At 45.0% G+C, this 27,782-nt stretch overlaps 1 protein-coding gene across 3 annotated transcripts; it reads right to left on the bottom strand.

Moving 5' to 3' along the window:
* Positions 1 to 1,684: 1,684 nt before the first annotated feature.
* On the bottom strand, positions 1,685 to 27,469 carry COPS7B (COP9 signalosome subunit 7B). Of its 3 annotated transcripts, XR_006820316.1 has the most exons (9): positions 27,256 to 27,469; positions 22,347 to 22,643; positions 20,513 to 20,690; positions 15,995 to 16,070; positions 12,955 to 13,043; positions 10,522 to 10,724; positions 7,533 to 7,638; positions 5,860 to 6,015; positions 3,503 to 3,639 (listed from the first exon to the last, which is right to left on the bottom strand). XR_006820316.1 is itself a non-coding variant. In XM_046019404.1 (8 exons), exons 3-8 carry the CDS (start codon positions 20,672 to 20,674, stop codon positions 3,481 to 3,483), a joined length of 795 nt encoding a protein of 264 aa, XP_045875360.1. In that variant the 5' UTR covers positions 20,675 to 20,690; positions 22,347 to 22,643; positions 27,256 to 27,463; the 3' UTR covers positions 1,686 to 3,480. The 3 variants fall into 3 exon arrangements, 2 of the variants coding, with proteins under 2 accessions (XP_045875361.1, XP_045875360.1); XM_046019404.1 differs by lacking the exon at positions 5,860 to 6,015 and having other exon boundaries at positions 1,686 to 3,639; positions 27,256 to 27,463; XM_046019405.1 differs by lacking the exons at positions 5,860 to 6,015; positions 22,347 to 22,643; positions 27,256 to 27,469 and having other exon boundaries at positions 1,685 to 3,639.
* Positions 27,470 to 27,782: the final 313 nt, after the last annotated feature.

Raw genomic sequence — 27,782 nt, 5'->3', positions numbered from 1 at the left:
CATAGATGACTGCCTAATAGACAAGTGTAAAAGATCCATTTACTGTCCTCAGGGTAATGTAATGGAGATGCAAAGTGAAATTTGTAATAAAAAATAGATTTTCAATCTGTAAATCTCCAGCAAACGTATAAGAGAAGACTTACTAAAGCAGTAAGACACTCATGGGTGTATGCAGAGTCCCCGGGAAGACACAGGTACAATCCCAGAACGATCAAAGCATGCTAAACTTGAAACTCAAAGACCTATATGACAGCCCTTCAGGCCCAATAAGAACCAATTAATTGCTGCATTTCAAAAAAAGTGTTTGAAGTCTCAGGCTGTTAGAATAATGCCTCTAATATAAGAACAGGAACATGATTTGGATTCCAGCAAGCTGGCACATCAGACAGAGGAAACTGCAAGTATGTAATATATCACAAGCTGTTAATCATCTTATTAAGAGTCTCTGGTCACCTCATTTTCTGTAACTCAGAAATATGGGGTGAGGGGGGAAATCCCACCATCAGTGGTGGTCATCCCAGATTTGGAACACAAGAACAGCCTGTACTGGGGGCTTCGACTACCTCCCTAATGTTACCCAAGGAGGAACCAGAATGCCTCTCATTTGGACACACAGTAAAGACCAGAGGACTTCAGGAAGCGAACAGCTTAAAGTTGGCTAGAGGCACTGCTACCAAGCTAAGGCTCAGTGCTGCAGCGTCTCCTTCCTGAGATGCTCCCATGGTGAGGACACCTCTTCTGAACACTGTAAGGAAAACAACTACACGTATTTCAGATAGCCCAGCGGTCAGAGCATGGCAGATGGGGAACCCACCAAAGCCATGAACATCCCAGCTGTTCCCAGTTCCTGGAGCCCCACCCCCAACCCCTCCGCTTCCTTACGAAGCCAGCTAAGAGGGTTTGGGAAGCAGAGACTGTGGTGTGTGGGTGTCAGTTAAAAGCAAGAAGAGCTCTCAGAGGAACAAGTCGGTGAAACGATGCCAAAGGTCCACCTGGGGAGCAGACTAATTTTAGTATACGTGCTGCTTAAGCGGGCACTTGTGGAGCCAACTTTAAATTACATTCCAACACGGAGAAGAGGCAGGATGTACGACCCGGGAGACCTAGGAGTCTGTTTTCCACTTATCATCAGGGTACTTTGGGTCTCTGAGTCCCCTTTCCTCATACGTGAAGTGAGGATAACCAAAGCAATACTCCCCCTTACAGCCTGAGGAGACTGTTTCAGAGGACGGCATTCAGTGGTTTTATTTTACATAAAGAACACTTTACAGAGCACTTCACAGACGTGTTCTTAGGAGTGCCATTACTATTTTTTTTTAAAAGATTTTATTTACTTATTTGTCAGAGAGAGAGAGAGAGCGAGCACAGGCAGACAGAGTGGCAGGCAGAGGCAGAGGGAGAAGCAGGCTCCCCGCCGAGCAAGGAGCCCGACACGGGACTCGATCCCAGGACGCCAGGACCATGACCGGAGCCGAAGGCAGCTGCTCAACCAACTGAGCCACCCAGGCGTCCCGCCATTACTATTTTTAAGTAAGCAGCAGAACCATAAAGAAGGTGAAACTAGAGCTCCTTGGGGCCCTGGGCAGTCAAACAAGTAGTCACACATTTCACACAAGTCAAGCCACTCTTCCTAGTCCACTCGCCAGTGGGAAAGATAAGGATGAAAGATGACTTGCCAAGAGTGAGAGTGCCTGGTTTGGGTCTAGAAAGTACAGCTGTAAAAACCTACAAAGCTGGGAGGTGTTCTTGAGAAACAGATAATGTTTCCAAAAATTTCCTCAAAGTGTGTTCCACTAGATAGTAGTACCAAGAAGAATTTGGTGGTGAAATCAGTGTGGGCATAGGCTTCCTCACCAAGGCCTTTTCTGAGACCTTAAAATGAATTTCCCATGAGGATGTGGGATGCAGGATGAGTGAAATTTATTTAACAACAGAACCCCTTTTCCACAGAACATCTGTCAAGGTGTTTCTTGAAACCTACCTTGGGAGTTAAACTCTCCAGTAGGGCGGAAGGTTGTATGAGCACACGGACCAGGTGAAAAAGGAAACAATACTATGTTGACATTCAATCAACACTCAACACCTGCTGGACAGTTTGGAAAAAGGGGAAACCCCTTGTTTAACCACGGAACTGAAAGAGTGTCACATTTTCCCTGAACCACCCTAATCCCAGACCCTCCAGATCCACCAGCTACATAACCCCGCACTCCACAGTCACATACATTAAATCTACACTTTTATTTTTTTGTTCTAAAATGTGCTTTTTCTGTTATCGAACTTTAATATCAGTCCAGGACCTCCACCACCCCTTAAAAAAAAACAACACACGCACACAAACACACATGCCACCCTCCAACCAGGTGAAAAATCCCCGGCGATTAGTTTATAACAAATATTGACACAAGGGGGGAAAAAAGCAATGTTGAAATGTATTAGAATCAGAACCTGTACAAAAAAAAAATTAAAATATAACCTGAAACTGTTCAAGTTCAGAAAGGCTAGTCAAGTCCTTTTCTCTTGCCAGGAGAATGCCATCATCAGAGGGCTCTGGGTCATCAGCCAAGGAGGGGTGGAAGAGAGACAGAAGCAGCAGCAGGTCCTTCACCAGACAGAGGGCCCTCGGCACTACCATCCCTAGCTCAGACGTCGCTGGGAGGGATAAAAGATCTCGGGAGAGCAAGTGTCGGCAAACAGTCCCTGGCGGCAGCTGGGACCTTCACACTGAAAACCAGTCTGAGGAGTCAGGCGGCAGCAGGAAGTATGGCCAGCAAAGACCACCAAACCGGAAGAAACTTCTGCCGCCCAACAGACCCGTAGCACCCTCCACTGGTGCTCACATACCAGAGGTTAGTCAACCCAGTGCTCCCAACTAATGAGAGATTGGAGCTAGGCTTAAGAGGCTGAAAACCCGCAGGTTTAGTAAACATAGCCCAGCATCACATCCCTCCATGGCCTGATCGGAGCTGCCAACAAGGGATAAGGCAGGAGAGGGAAAAGAAAGCATCTGATACCCGGCTAGAGGTCACCTGCACCAGTGTGGGCCTGTGGTACTTGGGGCTGGAGAAGGCAGACCGTCCTCCCCAGAGAGGAGCCTCCTTTGCCGTCATCCCTGTGGGCCGGCTAAAGCTGCCTCCGGCTTATGACCAGCCTGACAAAATAACATGGAGCAAAAGAAAAACTGGGAGGGAGACAGCCCTTAAACAAAGACAAGAACCTCCTGGAGGGAAGCTGGGCAGTGTCTGACCCTGTTGGGATGGCATCAGTGGAGCCCCTGAGTCTGAAGGAACAACTGGGGGAGGAGGGGGTGGGTGAGGAAAGGATTAACGGTTCTTCTGGAACAGTATCAACAGGGTGGGAGGCGCTGGTGAGGGGATGGGCAGGTCTGGAACTCACTGAAGGTAGAGAGGGGAGGAAATAGGTCCTCGGTGTCCCCTCCCAACCTGACCCAGGCCTGGTGAGTGCCAGCTGCCCCAGCCGGCCCTAGTGGCGGCTGGAGACCAGACCTTTCACTTTGGACATCTTCTTGGTGGGCTGCCTCTGCTCAGCGTGAGGGGGACACTCCCGTTCAGCCAACTGTTGCTCCATCTCCTGAGCCGAGGAGGAGGCGGTGGCTTTGAGTGTCTTCTTAATGTTGGTAACCTGGAGGGAGACACAGAAGCAGTGTGCTCAGCCTGTTAAGTGCCGAAAACTCATTGAAACTCGTTCGCACCATACTGGGGGCCACCCAGGGAAGAAACCAGAATCCTCTATAAGAAAATCAGTGATTATCTTTAGAAAGCCAGATGAGGAGAAGCAAGCAGGGACTACTCGTAGAAGACACATGGAAATGAGTTTAGCAAAAAATGGAACTAACACTTCCTTGGCTGAAAAGAGCGACTAAGCGAGTGGAAGTGAACCATTGGGCAAAGAGGTACAACACAGCAGGTGAGAGAAAGCACTGGTTCAAATGGCCTTAGAAACAGAAAGGGGGCCCTAACAACGCTATAGTCAGTTAACCACTATTCATGTATGAAACTAAAAATATTTTCACAGGCACTTTGGGAATACAGCTGCATGAGCCTTCTTGAATAAACAACTAGAGGATGGACTTCAGCCAACCAAGTGATAAATGATGAAAACACAGTACCAGGACTGGCAAAACAGGATTACACTGGTCTTCGGCACATGTTTCTTTACTTAACAAAGGAGGGCTCGAAATTACTGAAGCAACTTCTGAACATTTTCCACATTCCACACATCCTTGGTATCATCTGTGTACTGTTACGAATGTTTTACAATTTTCTTAAATTAGTTCCCAGCTTGCTTTTCATTTATGTACAGTGCTGCCAAGAATAGTCTTCTATGTTTACCTGTTCGTACACTTGTGAACAGCTCTGGAAGACATATTCCTAGAAGTGAGCTTCCCAGATCGTAGGGATGGCATGTTTTACATTTTAACAACTACTGCTCTCTTGCCTTTTGAAAAGAGATCACTTCATCTTATACTTCTACCAGCTGTGCCCTCTCGTGCCTGTTTACACACACATTCCCCAACACCAGTTCTAAAGAATCTTTTACGCTTTTGACCCTCAAGCAGCTGAGAGGAAGAAAAGAGGTAGGAAAAGCATTGGAAAGAGTAAGTGGAGGTAAAGGTGCTTCCCCAGTTTGATGACCCCCATATTCTCTGTGAAGCAGGGAGTCTATAAAGAAGGGAGTCGTCTATAAAAGAAAGGGAATCATCAGGGTCAAAAGTTCTCAGCAGTCAGAATATCAGGAGCTTGGGTGAGAGGCAGGCCTAACACAGAGAAGAAGCAGTGCTGTGACTGAGGCCAATACCAGGTTCCTGGAAGAGATCTATCATCTACAAAATGAGCCTTGACTAGATTAAAGCCCAACTTTTATTTAGGTTTGTGTTGTCGTTTTGTGATATAGGAACAGCCATGCCCTAAACTGCTGTCTTCTCCATCAGCACTACAAGCTTCCTGAAAGGAGCATCAACAGAGGACTGCAGACTGGGATGCTGAATACAGAGGGCATCCCAAGTCAAGTGTGGCTTCACCCAGTGTCCTGCCAGCAAGGAATCTGCTTCCCCCTCTCCCTCTATCCCTTTGTTCTTGATAGATTTGTTTTCAAGTCTACAAACAGCCTTCTGTGCACCTCATGCTGGGGAATGATCAGCATCCTACACTAAGTACCCAGATTATACATTTACTTAATGGAAAATGGACAAGGCCCTGGGTTTTAACCATGTTCCCTCTCTTCTCATACTGATCTGTTCCAGGTTTTCTAGAAGACTGTCAAGACAGTAGACTGTTGGGGCACCTGGGTGACTCAGTGGATTAAAGCCTCTGCCTTTGGCTCAGGTCATGATCCCAGGATCCTGAGATCAAGTCCCACATCAGGCTCTCTGCTCAGCAGGGAGCCTGCTTTCTCTTCTCTCTCTCTGCCTGCCTCTCCGCCTACTTGTGATTTCTGTCAAATAAATAAAAACTTAAAAAAAAAAAAAAAGACAGTAGATTGTTTTAACTGGTGGTGGAGGTGGTCTTGGTCTTTTCCTCAACTTTCTCTCAAATTTAATCAGATTATTACCGCCACCTGGTGGCAGCATCAGGCTCTGATGCCGGTAGAGTGACCACAGCTGCGGTTTTGTAACGGTGGGCCTCTGAGAGCAAACGCATGTGCACTGGCTCTCTCTTTCTTTTTAATAACTGTAATTTAAGAGCCTACACTGTTCTCTAAGTATTGGTCATGCCTCACCATTAGTCAATGCCTTCTTTCAACAGATGCCATTTGTCATGGAAATGAACTTGAACCATTCAAAATTCTGAAATTAACAGCATTCATTTTTGCTAGTGAGCACAATCCAAGCCCACCACCTACCACACAGTTAGCAACAGTCTGGGCACAGCGGGGCTGCCAGCGGCCATCAGGCTCCTCTCGGGCTACCAACCAGGTTAAGACGGTTCACTTCATACAGGCTACCCCAGGTTCGCGGGCACATCTCACCCCCAAACTTCACTCGTTTCCACGGTTTAACTTATAGGGAAGAATCAATGGATGAGAGAGAGTAGTTAGCACTTCCTATTCTGCTCAGACATCAATCCCAGCTCAGAGAAGAGACCACAATATCAAGACAGGGATTACAAAGCTTATTAGAGAAGCAGCAGGCTTACAAATACTAATTGTATTTGTCGTTAGCTTATGCTAAATTAAATGTAGTTCAGACTTCTTTGGCTAGAAGTAGAGTTAAAAATTTAAAAAATTTAAAAACGCTCTGAACATTCAGGCTTGGTATGTACATGTATGTATGTAGGGGTGTTTGTGTACCTAAAATAAATGTGTTCTAGTTCATGAAAAGTGGAGTTGAGCAATCCACAGGCACACAGGGTGTACCAAAATACAGAGTACAACAAACAACTTGACGCCTACTATGGGTTAGGCATGTGACAAGGAGCTGGTCTTACAAAGACAAATAAGGTTTTCTTCTCAAGGAGTACATATAACGGAGTAAGGGAAATCCTCAAATTCCACAAATCCCTCTTTGAAAGGCACATCACTTTTCTTATGTTTCTTTTTTATTAAGTATTTTATTTATTTATTTTGTAAGAGAGAGCACAAGCAGGGGAAGCAACAGGCAGAGCAGGCAGAGGGAGAAGCAGGCTCCCTGCTGAGCAAGGACACCACCCTCCCCGCCCCTGCTCCCCACAACGTGGGACTCAATCCCAGGGTCCTGGGATCATGACCTTAGCTGAAGGCAGGCACTTAACCGACCCCGGCATCCCTTTTCTTAGGTTTCTTAAGAACGTAACTCCGGGTCCCATTCTGCCATACTCCTGGACACACGACTTAGAAACTTATTAAATACCATGAACGCGCAAGCTCCATCACACTAGAAAAAGACTTCCAATGCCACAATTTTCAGTTTATGGCTCTAAATTCTGAGGTTGCTCCACAAGTGTCAAGGCCACAGGCACATGAGCTCCCATTAACCCGAAGGCCTGTGTTCTGAGATGCTAAATGTGTCCAGAACAACCAGGTGTCACCAAAACCATAATCATACACTTTCTTCACTTGTATTTCATCTACCAAATGTCTTCCCTTCCTTTCTCAACGTGAAATTTCACGCATGTTAACAGGTTGTAATATCCATGTGTAGCTTCAAAAGTAAAATGCACACAGTGCACCTACCATGTAGCTTCAGAAGCAGAGGGAAACCAGTGCCTCAAAGCCCGACATGCCTTTATCCCGCTGCACCCCTTCCTCCACCCTTTCACCCCTCTTTAAGACCCATCCCCAAATTGGTTTCTTTTGCTCTACAGCTGTGAAGTACATGTGTACCATGGAGTGACAACATTCTCTGCTCTCCAAACCTGTTCACCCTCTGCAACCAAGAATCAGAAAGGAGACAGTGCGAAAAGCAGGGACCACGTCATCCACATCTGTACCCCACTAGCCCAGTGCTTGTTTTTTGGTGGCTGGTGCACCTATATCAAGAACCACAAAATGAGCAAACAGGGATCCCTGGAGCAGGTAACAGATGTCCTTTTCCTTACCTCTGCCTCTACCTGCTGCTGAGTTCGGCTGTGGTTCTCCTTGTACTGGTTGGCTCGCAGAACTTGCTGCTCAATGCCTAGCAGAACTGCTTCACAGCCGTCGCACCTACAACAGAGATAGCCAGTCCTGAGCCACAGAAAGGCCTGGGAGCTCTCCTCCAGTCTCCAAAACCTCCGTCCCCAACTCGATAGGGACTTCCTTTAACACCCTGTCTGCCAAAGAAGGCTCTTGCCCTTCACTCTTCCCAAGACCAGTATTTCTGATGACACAGGGCACCTGGCGTCACACAGTTTTCTAGAACACAGCTTGAATGTCAACTTTTGTATCCCATGAGAAGGTTTACAGAATGTATACCCCACTAAGGGAATTAGGACAGATCATACAGGTGGCATGGATTCACCACTTTTCATTTTCTTTTTTTAAAGATTTTATTTATTTATTTGACAGAAAGAAAGCACAAGAAGGCAGAACGGCAGGCAGAGGGAGAGGGAGAAGCAGGCTCCCTGCGGAGCAGGGAGCCCAATGTGGGACTCGATCCCAGGACCCTGGGATCATGACCTGAGCCGAAGGCAGCTGCTTAACCGACTGAGCCACCCAGGCACCCCTCACCACTTTTCTCAAGAGAAAAAAATTATTTTCTAAAAGCAACCTATTTTATTTTTTTAAATATTTTTAAAATCTTATTTGACAGAAAACAAGAGAGAGAGAACAAGCAGGGGAAGCAGCAGAGGAAGGAGAAGCAAGCTCCCCACTGAGCAGGAAGCAGGAAGTGTGGGCCTTGATCCCAGGACCCTGGTGATCATAACCAGAGCCAAAGGCAGACACTTAACTGACTGAGCCACACAGGTACCCCTAAAAGCATCCTATTTTAAACATTGGCCCTTCTCTCAGAAGTTTTGTTAATTCCAGGATGCCTGGATGGCTCAGTCAGTTGAGCATCTGGCTCTTGATTTTTTTTTTTTTTTTAAGATTTTATTTATTTGAGAGAGAGAGAGAGCACAAACAGGGAGAAGGGTCAGAGAGAGAGAGAGAAAAGCAGATTCCCTGCTGAGCAGGGAGCCCAATGCAGGGCTCGATCCCAGGAACCTAAGATCATGACCTGAGCCGAAAGCAGACACCTAACAGACTGTGCCACCCAGGCGCACCCCCCCCCCCCCCCCCCCCCGGTTCTTGATTTAGGCTCAGGTTATGATCTGAGGTCACGGGACTGAGCCCTGCGTGGAGCTCTACACTCAATGCAGAGTCTGTTTGTCCCTCTACCTTTGCTCCTCTCTAAAATAAATGAATACATAAAATTGTAAAATAAAAAAAAAAAGTTTATTACTTCCTAATTGTCATTCCCCTCATTACTTCATTTCCTCACTTTTATTCTGAAAATGTTAAAAGCTAAAAAAAAAAGTTTAAAGAATAGTACAATGAATACGCATTCACCCTCTACCTCAAAGTCTAACTGCAAACATTCTGCTGTATTTGGAGTACTGCTCTCCCTAACAACTTTGTTTCAAATCTAACTCCAGTGCCTCCCTCAACACAAGCACTAAGAATCTGTACTAGAAACATCCTGGGATGGGGTTAGGATGGCACTTCCGGGTGGAAACCCAGTGAATCGAGGCAACTATGGGCATGAAAACAGCATCAGTCATGTCAAAATGGAGTAAGGCAGCCGCCACAGTAGGACGGGAGGCTGAGATTTACATGCTAGGGCACTTCCTGTGAGGGGTGTTTTCTAAGTTTATTTCCTATTTATTCTGACTGAACGCTTTTATAACCTTTTGAAAGTTCCTGCCTGTGTCAGATGTTGTAAAGGGAAGGTGCTTGGGGCCACACTTGGGACAGAACCTGGGGGAAGGGGTGGACAGCACATGCCCTGCGGTCCAATAGTAGCTGAAGTGAGGGAAACTTGGATGGGTCTGGACAGGGGTCAGGGAGTCAAAGCTGGGCCACCCATACCTGAAATGTTTCAGTCTATTTTATTTTTTTAAGTTTTTATTTATTTATTTGACAGAGAGAGAAAGCAATAGAGGGAACACAAGCAGGGGCAGTGGGAGAGGGAGAAGCAGGCTTCCCGCTAAGCAGGGAGCCCAAAGCGGGGCTCGATCCCAGGGCCCTAGGATCATGACCTGAGCCGAAGGCAGATGTTTAACGACTGAGCCACCCAGGTGCCCCTGCATATGCCTCTTTATATAACATTTTCAAGATGTGGGCAGCACCTGTATCCAGTTCCCTAACCGTCTGCACACAACTTGCCTGCTCTGCTTCATGATTTCCAGCACCACGTGCCTGCCTGGGGACATGCTCTCCTCACCACCAACTAGGCCCTAACCCTGCCCTCCTTCAAAACTCACCTAAAACCTCTCCTCCAAGTAGGCCCTTCTGGCTTTATAAACTCCAAATCATTTTAATAGCTCCATAACAAATCCTTGGAGACTGTCCAAAGCTCTTGCAAACATTAAATTCCATTAAAATAGACAACATGCAAAAAAATAAAATAGAGAACATGCAAATGTCCCACTTCTTTTTATATACCAGAATATGATCATCAAATAGTCTGTGTGTGCATCTGTGTTCCCATTTCAGATAACCCACTCCTTGTCTTCACTATCCCTCACGTTTTACCAATACTAGCCCAAAGTGACTGACACTGAACGTATGTTCTCGTATCCATGGAATCTGAGCAACACTAATTTCCTGAGCTTGGTCAGACTCGGAGGCTGAGTGTGCAAAGCACTGGATCTGTGCCACATGGCTAGGCTTCAGAGGCTCCACCTGCCAAGCCTGCTATTAAATAGCCCCCTGCAGGAATTTCTGTGGTCACACAGTTCTGGCCCCCAATGCAGCCCCACTCCCTGGCTTAGTGTCCTAAGGCTCCAGCCCCCACGCAGCCCCAGCTGATAATAGGAGACAACAGTTCCCGAAGCAGAGGCACAAAGGGCATGCCATAAGTCCCCTTCTCTAACGAGAGGTGATCCCTCCTTTTTTCAGCCTCACCATTCATGCAAGGTCTTGACAATATTATTGATATCCTTCTTTCGGATGTCACGGCCAATGCAGAAATCCACTTCCAGCAGCTGGTTTCGCTGGTCCAGCTTCCCCTGGATGATGTCAGTGTAGACAGCCTCAATGATGAGGTCTTCTAGTTCCCGGAGATTCCGCATCTCCAGGTCCTTCAGCAGCACGGAGTAGGGGATACACTGCAGATAAAGCCATGCGGTATTTATAAAAATCATTGACAAGGGCTAAGGAAAACACAGGTGTACACCTGTCTCAGGGATCTGGGAAATGCAGCCTGGTGGTTAATTATTAATATCTATGGCAACAAGACTTAGATAAATGTGAGTTCTGGACTTCACCCAGCCTTTAGCTTTCATACTGTGAAGCACTCTTAGAAAGGGTCGCTGAGGGACACCTGGGTGGCTCAGTTGGTTAAGCATCTGCCTTCAGTTCAGGTCACGATCCCAGTGTCCTGGGATCAAGTCCCATATCGGGCTCGTTGCTCAGTGGGGAGCCTGCTTCTCCTCCTGCCTGCTGCTGCTCCCACTGCTTTGTGTGTGCAGTCTCTCTCTCTCTCTGACAAATAAATAAATAAATCTTAAAAAAAAAAAGTGTCCCAGAGAAGAATGGGAAATACTCAGTGTGTGCCGCTGTGCCACCTTCTGGAAGCTTGCAGATGTGACATAAAATGCCAGATCATCAAATTGTGAACAATTTCAGACACTGGAGAGGAGAACCGGCTGCCTGCTCAAGAGTGCACAAGCAAACAGATTTGCAGACTAACATATCCACCTACTGGTGGCCAGTGGGTATTGCCAGCTCAGGGGTCATCCTGAAGTTTACATCTGTTTTCTCTGACTCTTGCAACCAGTGTCAATTCCCCAACAACAGTCTCTTACTGGGCTATACCAACATTCTGCATTTATTCAAGACAAATGTATATCCAGATATCCAGCTTTCTGGACACACCAATTCTAGTTTGGAAGTTAACACAGCCATCAAATCTCAAAAACAGATAGGAGGAAGAGGTATACAAACAAGAGATTAACTGTAAACATACCTAGAGGGGTTTTCTATGACTAAAGGTCTGAAACCCAGGGATGTAGATGGGCTTATAATGACAGGTTACAAAAATAAGGAAAAAAGTTACTCCTACTCTTTGCTACACTTGGGAAGTCCATGATCAGGCCAAAAAAAAATAAAAAGAAGTTAGGTCCTCCTTTCCTAAGAAAACAGGCCTCCTGCCCAAAATGCCAGACAGACAATCAGAAATCTGGCATCAGACCAAGGAAATGGTCTCAGCAACTGAAACGGCAATGCAAGAACAAATCTCCATCTCTCGAGCTCAGTCACAGAGGGGGATGCAAAGGGCAAACTTCTTCCAGTGGCGAAGCCCCTCAAAAACTTGAGACAGTTATGCCAGGATTGGGCAGAGAACCAAAATCAACTGTAAATTAACCAAATCTGGCTCTTCGTTGTTAATGGCTAGGAGAACCTGACTGCAAGGCCTCTTCTTTTTTTTTTTTTTTTTTAACATGGCATTATTAAATACATGCAAACTAAAATAAGACAGAATGCTTTTTAGCTATCAGAATGATATGTTGAATTTTAATGTTCAGTGCTCACAAGTTGGAGGGAAAAAGGCAATCTTTGCAAGGCCTCTTCTAAATCAAGGTGGGCAGAGAACTCAGATACGATGGAGTGGTTATCTTACAGAAGGTTAGCATCTAGAGATGGCATATGGGTGCCTGGGTGGCTCAGTGGGTTAAGCCTCTGCCTTTGGCTCCGGTCATGATCCCAGGGTCCTAGGATCAAGCCCTGCATTGGGCTCTGCTCAGCGGGGAGCCTGCTTCCCCCCTCCCTCTGCCTGCCTCTCTGCCTACTTGTGATCTCTGTCACATAAATAAATAAAATCTTTAAAAAAAATAATAAAGATAGCATATAAGGCAAAAATCCCAATTAAGATAATTAAGCTTGATAATCCCCAGAAGAAGGCAGCATATAAAAAATCTAGCTCTCAGGAAGTACAACAGAGCAAGTTTTTCCTCCAGCACCAGGTTCACAGTGCACTAAGCAAAAGATGAAGGGGCTAACTTGCCTTGAGATGCCCCCATTTGAAAACTACCTATCTTGAAACGGCAGTCTCCCTTTGGTATGGCAAAATGTTCACAGCCAGTGAGTCACCACAACATGCCAGAACTGAGACCTGCTGATTCACAAGGTCTCCTGGGCATAGTTTTCCTGAAAGAAACGGTGAATATTTATCTACACTATTTTAATTGTTATCTTTATCGCTGTCACCCTTTGCCAAGCCGATTTTATGCATTCATGGTATGACTACTGTGCAACAGCTGGGAGCTCACGCACCGATGGCAGTGCAACACCTGCCTGAGGGTGAGGAGCAAGAGAGGAAGAGGTTCAGCACTGTACCTTCATTCTTGACGCCAAGCTCACGATGGTAAGGTGTTTCAGCTTGTTCTGCTGAGCTGTGCTCAGTTCTGGCAGGCTCTCCTTGTTGGCTGCTCAGTCCCACCCACCACAAAAATCAAGACACAAAATAAAATTAGAATTGCTTTATGGACTAAGCTCACCAACTCCCCACACCAAATCTACTATTGATTCACTGTCATGACTCTGCACTTATTCATGAAGCAAATGTTCCATGAGCAACTCCTGTCTTCTCCAGAAGACCATGTACTCCTGAAAAGCCAGGCATGAATGCACAAACGGTAAGACAATCATCTGAATGGAATACTATCTGTGCCCTGTGTGACATTCAACCAAGGTCAGCATGTCTTCACTGGGAATCTGTTATATGCTATGCCGGGTCTTAAGTGATTCAGGGGAAGTTAAGGATAGTTAAGATGGGCCTTGTCAGGCCACCAGACTTGTGAAACTCAAGGGCCTTGGACTTGCCCTCAGTCTTACAATGGGTATTTCAACAGCTTAAGATGGAAAACAGAACCACTGGAAGAAAGGTACAAACTACTAGGAGAGAACAAGAGGCTGAGGGGGAGGGAAGAAGGAGAGAAAAGGAAAAAAAAAAAAATGAAAGGGAGAGTACAAGTGAGTGGGATCATCTTGGGAAGGACAGGAAAGAAAAAGAAAGATGGAGTTTGAGATGAGCCTTAAAGAATGGGCAAAACTGTAGTAATAACAGTAGTGATGGGGTGCCTGGATGTCTCAGTCATTAAGCGTCTACCTTTGGCTTGGGTCATGGTCCTGGGGTTCTGGGATCAAGCCCCATATCAGGCTCCCTGCTCAGCAGGAAGCCTGTTTCTCCCTCTCCCACTCCCCCTGCTTGCGTTCCCTCTCTCGCTGTCTCTCTGTGTCAAATAAATAAATAAAATCTTTAAAGAAAAAACAAAAAACAAAAAACAGTAGTGATAGCGAGAGCAATGGCAGCAGCCACAGGGCACATGTACATACATACCCAGTCAGTCCTCACAACAACCTCGCAAGAAAGATCCCAAATGCCTTCAATTCCTTATCCATAATCCTGGATTCCAAAAAGGTGAATTCAAGCTGTCTTTTTCTTAGGCGTGCTGCTGAAATTCATCTGGTGGCAATTCCTGACCTCAGCTGAAGCAGATTTTAATCCCACTTGTTGTACAACTTCATTTGTTTAGTTCCAAACTGTGGATGCAACTAAATACTGGATACAGGTGCTTGCCCACATCTTGGAAGAGTTACATAAAAAGGCATATGCAGGGGCGCCTGGGTGGTTCCATCTGCCTGTAGCTCAAGTCATGATCCCAGGGTCCTGGGATCGAGTCTTGCATCAGGCTACCTGTTCAGCGGGATGTCTGCTACTCCCTATCTCTCTCACTCCCCTCCTCATGCTCTTTCTCTCTCTTGCTCTCTCAAATAAATAAATAAAATCTTAAAAAAAAAACCAGAATTTTAATAAATAAAATCTTAAAAAAATAAAAAAGCATATATGTCATATTACCTCTTTAGAATCCCCAAAATTCTAAATTCTGAAGCATCTAGCCCAAGGAGGGCAGGTAAATGATTGTGGACCTCTATTATTACTCCCATCTGACAGATAAGGAAACTGGGGTAGAGATCATTTAATTTGCCAAAGGACCCATAAGTAAAGGAAGCGGAGCTATAATATAATTCAGGAAGTCTGGTGTCAGAGTCTGTGCAATGTTGTCCCTTTAGTGAGGATGGAAACAGAAGACACACTCACTGGAACAAAACAAAGGTCAGGATAAACTAACACGTGGCAAACTGTCCAGATGACATAGCACAGGGTAGGTACAAGTGATCAGGAGGAAAGAAAGGGAAAAAGAAGTCTGGGATATAGGGGCGCCTGGGTGGCTCAGTGGATTAAGCCTCTGCCTGCGGCTCAGGTCATGGTCTCAGGGTCCTGGGATCGAGCCCCGCATCGGGCTCTCTGCTCCGCAGGGAGCCTGCTTCCTCCTCTCTCTCTGCCTGCCTCTCTGCCTACTTGTGATCTCTCTCTGTCAAATAAATAAATAAAATCTTTAAAAAAAAAAAAAAAGAAGAAGAAGTCTGGGATATAGTAGGGAAGGCCCTGAGTCATACCATTAAAGTAAACTAAGAGGCCTTTGTCATATCAACAAAAACTAGGGAAGCCAAACAAAAATGGCTTGGGTGAAAGGTTAAGTTACTGTTTAGAAGTGCATTCACCTTATTCCTGATACTTAAGATCCTAATACAAAATGACTCAAATGACCAAGGCCCCGGCTGGCTCAGTCAGTGGAAAGTGTGACATTTGATCTTGGGGTCGTAAGTTTGAGCCCCATTTTGGGTGTGGAGATTACTTAAAAATAAAATCTCTAAAAAAAAAAAGGAGAAAGAAAAGGGAAAAAAGATTCAAATGACCTATGAAAGAGAATGGGCCAAATATGGAGTTTTAGATTATAAAATGTTAAAAATGACTAGAAAGATGTAAAATATGAATAAATGCCTATGAAGTCAATGAAAAAAGACACAATATCGTATACAAACTAAATGACACCTACATAACAGAAAGCACAAGGGGGAAAAGTCCAGCACCATAATGCTAACAGTAGTTTAATGATGATCAACTACAAGTGACTTTGTGTCCTATTTTCCAAATATTCTTCAATATAGTGACATTATTCTGATAATATTTAAAATACTTGAGTACTTTATAGGTGGGTATTCTGACACTTCACAACATTTCAAGTGTTCTACAAACACCAGTCCTCAAGAATCTCATCTGGAAAATACGGACTATATTTATACATAAGCATAAGCATAGTCCCTCTTTTAACCACAGAGAAAAATAAAGGGTGAGAAGATAAAGACCTCATGCAAGGTTACCTACAATGCAGAGTAAAGTGGAAAACAGCCAGGTCAGAAAGTTCCCACCCCATGCTTTACATCCCAGACCCTAGTGATCCTCATGGAGGCAGTATATCCAAACAGAGTGACATAATTAAGAAAAGGCTTTGGAAGATCTTAACCAACTCACCTATGTAATCCGGGTATGTTCCATAGGCAAAGAGGTTCAGCAACTGCAAATATGCAGCATTAGCTCCCTCCGCAAGCTGAGGAAGGAAAAAACCAACAACAGTTCATAGACCAAGCTGTCTACCAGTCACTGCAGTGTTCAAGCAAAGGGTGACAATCATGTGCCACGGCTGACTGTTGTTTTACTAGATGGTCCCTGAGGTCCCGTCCAACTCTGTTCTTTGGGAAAAAGTAAGTAAGATTTATTTAATTTTAAATTTAATTTTTCTCTCTCAGGAACACATGTTTTGCACTCCACATAGCACGCCTAAACAACTGCTTTTGACACACAGACACACACACACACACACAGCAGTGAGTACTGGGAGCAGTTCAGGTTTTCTTAGAATTTCCATGCCATTAAGATAAAGATTGGAGAGGCACCTCAGTGGCTCAATCGGTTAAGCATCTGACTCTTGATTTCCGCTCAGGTCATGATCTTGGGGTCTTGGGATCAAGCCCCACATCGGACTCCATGCTCAGCGAGCAGTCTGCTTGAGGATTCTCTCTCCCTCTGTCCCTCAACCCCCCCCTAAAATAAATAAATAAATCTTAAAACAAAACAAAAAAAACGAAGACTGGAGCAGCCCTGTCTACACAACCGGGTTGACAGGTACAACACAAGCCACTATCAGTCCACACTGAATGAAGTGTAGGGTAGGTTCCAGATCATTTCAGAACTACGTGAATAGTATGAGTGCTGGGAGAGATTAGCACAGCACAAAGTGTGACAGAACAGTCCATGTGGGACTGGAAATCACAATATCAGGCAGTCCCAAATAAAAATGTTCATTAAAATTACTTATCCCTTAAAAAACAATTACTTATTCCTCCCTAATGTGAATGGTGAAGAGCCATCTGCAGAAGCAAAACAGACAGAGATACTCTCCTGCCTGGAGCCGCTCTGCTCTGTTGGCAGTACTTAACTGGGTGTTTCTTTTACTCACAAATATGTACCCATTGCTCTTTTAATTTATCAAACTCCATAAAGCAGTACTACCAAGGCAGTATTCTGTGGACACCAATAATACTACTACTTAATGTAAACCATCTTTTAAAAAAAGAGTTTCCGGGGCGCCTGGGTGGCACAGTGGGTTAAGCCGCTGCCTTCGGCTCAGGTCATGACCTCAGGGTCCTGGGATCGAGTCCCGCATCAGTCTCTCTGCTCAGTGGCGAGCCTGCTTCCCTCTCTCTCTCTCTGCCTGCCTCTCTGTCTACTTGTGATCTCTGTCAAATAAATAAATAAAAATCTTTAAAAAAAAAAAAAAAGAGTTTCCAAGGGGCACCTGGGTGGCTCAGTCAGTTAAGCATCTGAATCTTGATTTCGGCTAAGGTCATGATCTCAGAGTCATGAGATCAAGCCCCACATCAGGCTCCACGATGAGCAAGGAGCCTGCTTAAGATTCTTTCCCTCTCCCTCCACCCCACCCCACCCCTGCTCTCTAAAATAAATAAATAAATAAATTTTTAAAAGATTTTATTTACTTATTTGACAGATAGAGAGATCAATCATAAGTAGGCAGAGAGGCAGGCAGAGAGAGGGGGAAGCATGCTCCCTACTGAGTAGAGAGCCCGATGTGGGGCTCAATCCCAGGACCCTGAGATCATGACCTGAGCCAAAGGCAGAGGCTTAAGCACTGAGCCACCCAGGTGCCCCTAAATAAATAAATCTAAAAAAAAAATTCCCAAGAACTACAATCATTTTAGACCACTGAAAAGCAACTAGGGTTCCCAGCTCACACACAGAAAAAAACAGATATGGCGAGAGAGTGGTGATTTGCTCAGCACCCCCATGAGAACTCTGGCTTCCTACTAACCCAGTCTACCTTCTCAGGTTATAAGAACCTCTTGAGGTCCTGAAACAGATGAGGAAGAGACCATCAAATCTAGCCCCTACTTTTCAGACAGATGATTACAAAACTAATCCTAAAAGACTACTTTCTTTACAACAGATACTCCACAACTTTTCCCACTGGCCTAAATCAATGTCTTTCTCATTTTAATTTTCATCCATCTCCTCTCAGCCCATCTTTCACAGTTATGGAACAACTACTTGGCATATTCATTCAGGTTTTTTATGAACCTGAAGGAACATATTACCCCTTTGTCATCTCTTCTGTTGAAAAAATAATGAGCCATCAAGCCATAAAAAGACATGGAGAAAATTTAAATGCATATCACTAAGTAAAAGAAGCCAATCTGAAATGGCTATATACTGTACAATTCCAACTATATGACATTCTGGAAAAGTCAAAACTAGGAAGAGGGTAGTCAGATCAATGGTTGCCAGGGATTAAGAGGGGAAGGAGGGATGAATAGGTGGAACACAAAGGATTTATAGGGCAGTAAAGCTACTCTGTATGATACTTTAATGGTGGACACATGTCATTGTACATTTAGCCACACCCACAGAATGTACAACACCAAGAGTGACCCCTAATGGAAATTATGGTCTTTGGGTGATAGCGATGTGTCAGTGTAGGTCCCACACTGGAGGGGGGATATGGGTAATGGGGGAGGCTATCCATGTATGAGGGCAGGGATATATTGGAAATCTCTGTACTTCCCTCTCAATTTGCTGTGAATCTAAAACTGCTCTAAAGGGGTACCTGGGTGGCTCAGTGGGTTAAGCCTGTCTTTAGCTCTGGTCATGACCTCAGGTTCCTGGGATCGAGCCCCATGTAGGGCTCTCTGCTCAGCAGGGAGCCTGCTTCCTCCTCTCTCTACCTACTTGTGATCTCTGTCAAATAAATAAATAAAATCTTTAAAAAAATAAGAGTAACAAAAATAAAAATAAATGAAAAATAAAAAAATAAAACTGCTCTAAAAAGAAAGTCTGTTTAAAAAAAAGAAAAAAAAAGAAAGTCTGTTTAAAAAAATTTTTTTAATTTCCTCAGGATTTCTTTTACATCTCTGGTAAATTAAATTTTTACTAAAAGCCTACTGTGTGTCAGACTACATATTAAGCACTAAGAAAACAATGGGGAGCACAACAGACCTTGTCCTTACAGTCTAATAGCAAGGTTGACATTAAATAAAAATTCACGGGGTGTCTGGGTGGCTCCATCAGTTAAGCATCCAGGTCTTGATTTTGGCTCAAGCCATGAGCTCAGGGTTGTGAGATTGAGCCCGGGTGTGAAGCATGCTTAACATTCTCTCTCTCCATAGCACCCTCTTAAAAAAAAAAAAAAGATCACAATTAAAACATAAAAGTGGCCTTTTCTGTCTCTGTTTTTTACAGGAAGCCAAAATGACACCAGGTCAGCAATGGAGGGTCATGGGGAACTACTCCAGTTTCCTAATCAAGAGGAAGAAGATGTATAGCAGTGAGTCCCAAAACCCGAAGGTCCACACCTCTGCCACCAGGTGCTGATTCACAAGGTTGTGGACATGGAGCCAACAACTGATGGCAAAGGTGTCCTAGGTCACAAAGTGAAGAACCAGCCAGCAAAAGTCAGCCACTTCCTCGATGTGGGCCACCATCGACACAAACGCCCAGGCCACCCTCAGCAGCATGGTGCACATAATCCGTGAGAATGAGCACCGCACTCATCTGCATGTGGCAGCTGCCCCCAGAGCTAGCACCACCCCAGGCAGCCAGAGAGAAGCTGTGACAGGAGAGCGGAAGCTGACCCACCCTCCAACAGCTTCGGAGCACAATCCCCAAAGCAGTAAAGATGCTGCCAGACTTTTCAATCAATATAAAAGTATGAATCAATAAATGTAAAAGTATCCAAAGTGAGAAGCAGATGTTGAAAAGTACAGGACGACCTAATCGTTCTTCACCAACCTTCTCATTTTTTTTAATAATTTTTATAATTTTTTTATAAACATATAATGTATTATTAGCCCCAGGGGTACAGGTCTGTGAATCGCCACAACCTTCTCATTTTTAAGGCACAACAACCACAACTAGACACCCCCAGTTTCAATAACAACAATCAAAAATAGAAGCAAACAAAGCAAAAAGGACTACTTTCCAGCTTTTCATGTCATATTTTACATATCCACTTGGCATAACACTGCCATTTTCAACAGGACAATATACTCCTTCTCCATACCCAGCTCATGTTCAGTAGCAACCATTTTCTGCTTTGTGTATACCTACCAATCTTTCCTGTCCATATTTGCACTGGAGATTTTTTGGTCCTTGCAAATGCCTGAAACTACCTCTGTTAAATATCAGCTATGCTTATGCTCCACTTTTCTTATTTATCAGGTTCAAGGGAATTTTTTCCCCTATCTTTCAAATTATTAGTAACCCAATCTAATTTTACCACAAGTTGAAATGAAAATATTGACCAGGAACCCAAAACATCATCCTTGCTCTCCTTCCCTCTTCCCGGCCAATTCCCATCCCTCCCTGAACAGCGCCCCTCACAGGTCCACAATGCTTCAGCACCGAAATTCCCTGGAATCCTGGAGAATCACAGGAAGGTTTAGAACAAAGACAGGGAAACTGTTCCGAAACTGTTCTTACCTCCTGTACATTGGCCAGCTCCAGCAGTTCTCCAAAGACATATACTCCAGGAGCCTCCAACACTTGGCTTATGAGAGCAGTGAGGGCTGAGCCACTGGTACCTTTGGCTAGTAAAATAAACTGTTCCAGGAGATTACTTGAGGGTTTCTGTTCACCTGCCATTCTCTGGCCTTGAGATCTGTCCAAAAGAAAAGTGTTTCAGCCATTCTTCCTTCTCCTTTGCAAAGTCTATGCTTATTTAATGCCAGGTCAGACATCAGTATACTTTAATTTTATAGTATCCAAAAAAGAAAACAGTCCAGATGCTACAACCACTTTTTGAGATGGGCAGGGTTCCACCTAGAGTTAAAGGAATTGTGTCCTTCTCGGAGGCTGAAACACATTTAAGAAAAGCCACTTCATCCCCATGTGGCAGTCTCCCAATGCAGCACCTTTTAAGCCCTTAAACCTCACTAGACCCTAAGAAACACATAGGAGTTTCTCAGTAGCTCTTCTATATTTACCTCACTTATAAATTGTAGTTAAGAAACAGAGAATTTTGCCCATACACAGAAGAAGCAGATATAAGCAATTTCAATCAGTTACAGCTTACAGTATGTTATTAGAATCCCACCTACAGCCGATACAAATAAGGAAAACCGCAAAAAGACATGAAAGATGTTTCATTTAATCAAAGAAGCCACTTAAACCTGGAAAAAGGGAGAAAATCATAATGAAAGATAAGCAACATATTCAAACTAAGAAAATACATGCTAAGTCCTTGAGGAAACTCCCTTTATTTGTCCTCCTACAGCTATGTGATTTTACCAAACATGACTTCAGAATTTGTACAAAATCTCAAGAAAGTAATAAAATGATTTGAGAAAACAATGAAGATATTGTATTGCCATCCTGAAGACATGAGGGGCCGAGGGTCCCTCAATTCTACAATCTACTTACATGCTGAGTGTATGGGAATACACACTGCAGACCTACTCTGCAGGAGTCCTGTGTAAGAAAAGACTACTCCACCAACAACGCATTTGGGGGCACTGTGACAAAAAGAAGAAGAGGCAGAGTAAAGTGAAGAAGAGAATAATTCCAACGATAGTTCGGTGCAAGAGAAACCAAGTTTTCCTGTGGAGGAAGGCATACAGAGCAGCAGTCCTTCCACAGTGTGAAAGAAACAAGCATGTCGCCTCACTTAAGGTTACATAAGAATGTCTTGTCCGAAACAGAAAAAGCGAAGCGCTACGGAAGAAAAGTTGCTGAGGAAGGAAGGGGTAAGAGGAGAGACTGGATAAGGCGGGAGAGAGGAACGAAAACCTCCCCTCCAAGCTGACACGTGTGGAGATGAATGGAAGGGCCTGGGGTGAAGAGGGAGAAATAGAAACTTTGGTTCCTTTAAAGAAAAAAAAAAAGAAGAAAGAAAGAAAAAAAAAAATCTCGGCCTAAGGCGCAAAGCCTGTAGGAGCAAAGAGTAAAGAAGCGTTGAGAGTCCCTTTTTTCTGAAGTGGGAGGGCCACAGGCGGCGGCTAGGGACACAGGGGAGCTGAATTCGCGTCTTGCGGGGGCGCTATTTTGATGCACAGCAGAAGGGCAAAGAGGCAGCCTCTGGGGGTGGGAAAGCAAGAAAAACCTCGGTGGAGGAACTGAGGGTTGCAGGGTTGAGTGGACTTCAAGACCAGCGGCATTCTCCCGGCAGGGCCGCGGGTGTGGAGTGAGGAGCCGCGGGGCGCGCTCCCCGGGGCGGGGCCGGCGCAGTGTGGCCGCGGGCATTCCTGCAGACTGGCGCTAAGCCAGACTGCTGAGACAAGCCTGGCGCGCCGGGCCCCGCCCTCTCGCCGACCCCTACCTGCCCTCGCCGCCTCTCCGTCCTCTCGGTCGCTGGCTCGGCCTCCCGGCGCCTGTCCGCAGGTTGTCAAGCGTCCATGATCGGCCCGGCGTCCGACGCTTTTCTGCCTCCGCCGACCCGTTGGCCTTGCGGCTCCCCCGGAAGCCTCCCGCCGCTGCACTCGAGTTCCGCCCACACTAAGTTCCCCCCGCGGCGTTGGCAGCCTCAGACCTCCAGGACGGCCCGGGCCTGGGAGAGACAGTCCGAGGTGGGTCGGTCCGAGGTGTGTTGTAGCCCAGGAACCAGGTGGAGAGTAGCCTGAAGAGAGGAATGGAGTCTAGGCAGTGCGGATGCCCAAACCAATGCCATCACCATCACCATCCTGGGCCCGAAATACACTGCTTTGGTCGAGCTTTACCTCTCAGGAGCTCCCTACGCAGCTGCGGCTACCCCAGGATACAAAGACATATTAAGTGTAATAACAACTCCCGTTTACTGAGCGTTTTCCCATGTGCCAGGTGTGTACATTGTCTCGTTGAATTACCATAACTCTAAGCTTAAAAATCCAAAAGCTGATTAAGTGGCAAGGTCAGCTTTGGACCCCGGGTTATGGGAAGCCAAAGACCATATTCGTGACCTCTGTTCAGAAAACGTCTTAAAATAAGAAAGAGATGGGTTGAGCCAACAATGGTTCTTTGAGCAAAATGGCATCCGTGGCTCTCCTGGAAGAAGGCTAAGGAATGCTACACAGCTTAACACTTAAGCTGGTTCCTTTAAAGTACACACCAGAGACTTCTGGGTCTTAAAGACAAGGAAAAGGGTTCTATTTGCTTTTAGTGAATCCGAGTGCAGATATCAGACAAATGCAAAGGAGCCTAGCACCAACCCACTGGTTTATTAAAAAACAGTCTTGTTCTAATTTCTATGTTGTAGAAGATTATATAAAAAGAAGAGAAGGTTCTTGCCCTCAAAAAGCTTCAGTGTGGGGGCGCCTGGCTGGCTCAGTTGGTAGAGCATAAGACTTTCAATCTCCAGTCGTGAGCTCAAGCCCCATATTGGGTATGGAGAATACTTTTTAAAAGGGGGGGGGAAGCTTTCATGTGTTAAGTGCTATGAGGGAGATATGAAAACACTTTGGAAGCATAGAAGAGAGTATGTATGTTGGGGAAGAGAAACTGGCATCTTCTAGGCAAAAGGGGGAAGAAAGGACGGCAGACCATAGCACAGAGGCTTACTCCTTGTAGCATATACTAATGCAGAAAAGAAACCCAGAGCATCTGGAACCCAAGGTTCAGGGATGAGAAGTGAGGGCTGCAGACCTGGAGTCAGGTCATCAAGTCTTGTATACCATAAGCAAGGCACTACACCTGGAAAAAACCTTAGTACAGTGAAGTTTCTACTTGGGAGAGCACACGGCCTCTGAGAGAGACAGACCTGTCTGGCTATGACACAGTTGCCAGTACAACATACCCAGTATGACAGCACAGTACCCCAGTGCTACAGATAACGGCTCCCCTGCCTGTCCTCTGGGGAGAGGTGATTTAAGGCACAGTTCTGGAGGAGATGAGGCTTGAGTTGAGCGTGGAAGATGAGCAAGCAAATCACAAAAAGTGTAAGCATGTAAAGGAGTTTTTATTTTATCTTAAGGGCATTGGGGAGCTACTCAGGGCTTTCAGCCTGTAGAGAAACGTGAATAATTGGCACTTTAGAATGATCACACTAGCTGCTATTGGACTGGATATTGAAAGAGCTGGAGGCAGGGAAACTCTCGGTGATTGATATAGTATAGATAAGGGGTGTGAGATCCTGAACGAAGGCAGTGGCAGTTGCGCATGAAAAAGAAGGGACATTGTTGGAGGCATTTAGACTATAGATCTATCCCAACTTGGTGACCAGTTGAAGGCAGGAATAGAGAAGGAGGATATCACCCAGGATTATGGCTACATAGGCCAGAGCTGTATTGGAGGTGGTGTTAAGTGAATGGGACTGCAGAGGAGAAAAAGCAAATCTGGTGGTGGAGGGAAGACAACTAAGTTCTGTTTGAGTTCATAAATATTCTGGTAGTGCCTCCACTTCCTTCAGAAAAATGTCCAGACTGTGAAAACCCTTCTCAGTATGCTTCCCTCCTATCTTTCCAGCTTTGTCTTGCCCCACCCTCTTACAGTCCAAACTGCAGGCCTTCCCATGCCCAACACAAATTGCACCTTCCCTCTCTGACACAGGGGCCTATGTTCAACCTTGCTCTCTCTTCTTTCTTTTGCAATGCTCTTCCCTCCTATTTGCCTGTTAAAATCCTACCAAGCCTGTAGGCAAAGATTTCTTAAATTTAATGCAAAAAAGCACTAATCATAAAAGAAAACACTGAACTATTGTACTACATTAAAATTAAGAATTTCTGGGGAGGCTTCAGTGGGTTAAGCCGCTGCCTTGGGCTCAGGTCATGATCTCAGCATGATCTCAGGGTCCTGGGATCAAGTCACGCATCGGGCTCTCTGCTCAGCAGGGAGCCTGCTTCCCTCTCTCTCTCTCTGCCTGCCTCTCTGCCTAGTTGTGATTTCTCTCAGTCAAATAAATAAATAAAATCTTTAAAAAAAAATTAAGAATTTCTGTTTATTGAAAGACATCAGTGCAAGACTAAAAAGGCAAGCCACAGACTTGGAAAAGATATTTGTGAAGCCTGTATCAAAGAATTCCATATCCAAACTTTATAAAGAACTGCAAATCAGTAAGAATAAAACGACAAAAAACCCAACTTGAAAAGTGGGCAAAAGACTTGAACAAGCACACTTCACAAAAGAGGACTCTGAAAGAGTCAAAAAGCATATGGAAAGGTGCTCAACACCAGAGACAATGTAAGAAAAAACTATTAATAAGATACTACATTTAGGGGCACCTGGGTGGCTCAGTGGGTTAAGCCTCTGCCTTGGGGTCAGGTCATGATCTTAGGGTGCTGGTATTGAGCCCCACATCGGGCTCTCTGCTCAGCGGGGTGCCTACTTCCCCCCTCTCTCTGCCTGCTGCTCTGCCTACTTGTGATCTCTCTCTTTCTGTCAAATAAATAAACAAAATCTTAAAAAAAAAAAAGATACCACATTTAGCCAAAATACCTCAGTTATAAAGACTTGTAAGACCCTGTTTTGACAAGACTAAGACTTATCTAGAATTTTCTTATATTGCTGGTGAAGGCTAACATTGGCAATATCTACTACTATTGCTTATCATATGCAAATTGTACAAGCCAGCTACTCCTCTCCTAGAAATGAGTGCAGAGGGGCGCCTGGGTGGCTCAGTGGGTTAAGCCTCTGTCTTCGGCTCAGGTCATGATCCCAGGGTCCTGGGATCGAGCCCCGCATTGGACTCTCTGCTCAGCAGGGAACCTGCTTCCCCCTCTCTCTCTGCCTGCCTCTCTGCCTACTTGTGATCTCTCTGTCAAATAAGTAAATAAAATCTTTAAAAAAAAAAAAAGAAAGAAATGAGTGCAGAGTCTGAAAAAAGAAACCTGTAAGAACACGCACTGCAGCTTTGTTAACAAAAGCCCAAAACTGATAACTGATAACCTAAATACCCATCAACAAACTAGACAAATATTGCTAGATACCTACGACATAATACTAGTGAGCAATTAAAAAAAAAAAAGTAACTGTTCCATACAACATGGACGAATCTCACAAAAACAACTGATGAACAAAAAAAGCCAGACTACCAGTGTACTTACTGTATGATTACATTTAAATGAAATTCACGACAAAACTGATTTATGGTAATAGCAGTCAGAAGAGTGGTTATCAGGATGAAAGGATGCGGTGCCGATTGGGAAGGGTCACAGGGATGCTGGAAATGTTCTATATCTTAATTTAGGGGGTGGTGAACACAAGTGTATACGTATAGAAAAACAGTGCCCTTCCTGCATATGTGATACCTCATTAACAAAAAAATTTAGGATAAAATTTTATCTTAAAAATTAAAGATAATTTTTTAACAGAAAAAAATATCCACCCATCCTTCAAATTCAAATGTCCCCTCCTCCATCAGTTTTGTTTGCCAGCTGGAATTAATCTTTCCATCAGAACCTCTGTGGCATTCTGATGACCTTTCCCTTATGACATTTATTGCAGCTCCTCTTGAATCTCAGCAGACTTTCCTTTTTTCCCTAACTAGATGGTTATCTTCCTTATGACAGTGACAATGCCTTTCACCCTTTACCGGAATCCTGAAAAGGTTCTTTGTTGAATTACAATGGAAGGAAAAATTGGGTGGTTGCCTAGATGGGTGAAAGGGGGATGGGAAGTGGAAGGAAAGCCTAGTAAGAGATAGGAAATGTCCAAGGAAACCTTCGCCTACACAATTTTACCTAGTTCCTAAAATCACATTAAATGTCACCTTGAGCAACAAACAAAGAACATATCAAACCACTAAGTTCTCCCTAGACTGAAAATAAACAAACATCACACTCCTTCCCTTGCAGGAAATCCACCAAATGAATGCTTGCCTAACCTCTGGGTGTTTCAACCTGGATGGGGAAACTTCACCAAGGAGAATCATCACATAGCCATGTTGCTAAAAATATCGCCACCTTAATGTGGTGTAAACAGCGCAGACTGAGGGTCAGGAGACTTAGAGCCGAATTCTAACTCTGCCCCAACTTGCTGTAACCGGTGGACAATCTCTTCACCTCTCTGGGCCTCAGTTTCCTCGTATGTAAAACAAGAGGAGTTGGATTGGCAAATTCTCTTAATAACCCTTCCGGTATGGATATTCTAAGTATACAATCGATCTCTCTTCCAGTCCAACACAGGAGCACACCAGAAACCCCTGCAAAGCAAGTCGAAGGCGCCCCAGACCAACAAACAAGCACGATCTGAAGGAGTCATTTTGTCATATTATCTTCCACGGTTTAATCAGTGTTTTTGTTTGTTGTTTGCAGCCTTACCATGATTTGCAGGAGATTTCTGAGTTCCATGTAAACAGATGTTACCTCTCTGTGGGCTGTCATCCTCTTCTGAGAGTTAAGGGGGTCTTCCCGCCCAGTTTCAAGTCTCCGAATTCAGAAACCCCCAAAGCTGAGGGAGGGTTTACGAATTTGCGCACACAGCGCGGCACACTGGAGTCTAAGTTACAGAGGAACAGGGTGCAGGGAGTGCTGGGATTTGTAGTCCCGGGGCCTCTTTGTTGCGTGCTGGGATCTGTGGTCGTTCCCCACCACCACCACCACCGGGCACTCCCCCTGGAATGCTGGGAAACGTAGTCCCTCTCACATCGCACAGTGCAACGCGCAGTCACCTCAGAGCCTTAGTGTGCCCTGCGGAGGGAGCGGGCCCCTCGAGCCTCTGCAGATTTGAAGCCAACTCTCCGCTGGGGCAAACTCTAGGCAACAAGACCTAAAGAAAAATTTGTCCTACGGGACTTCCCGGGGAGGGCCCTTCCCACTGACGCTCGTCGTCCCCCGGCGGAGCCGCT

Source organism: Meles meles, chromosome 9, assembly GCF_922984935.1.
Source record: "Meles meles chromosome 9, mMelMel3.1 paternal haplotype, whole genome shotgun sequence".
In the NCBI taxonomy this organism is placed as follows: Eukaryota; Metazoa; Chordata; class Mammalia; order Carnivora; family Mustelidae; genus Meles; species Meles meles.
The sequence above is the reverse complement of the archived record's forward strand: the minus strand, read 5'-3'. Positions and strand labels throughout refer to the sequence as shown.

Coding starts and splice junctions, on each gene's coding strand:
- COPS7B (XM_046019404.1), bottom strand. CDS start 20,674: ATGGCAGGTGAACAGAAACCCTCAAGTAATCTCCTGGAACAGTTTATT. Junction 7,639..10,521: donor GTCAAGACCTTGCATGAATG/GTGAGGCTGAAA, acceptor TCTCTGTTGTAG/GTGCGACGGCTGTGAAGCAG. Junction 3,640..7,532: donor AGCAGCAGGTAGAGGCAGAG/GTAAGGAAAAGG, acceptor GTCTCCCTCCAG/GTTACCAACATTAAGAAGAC.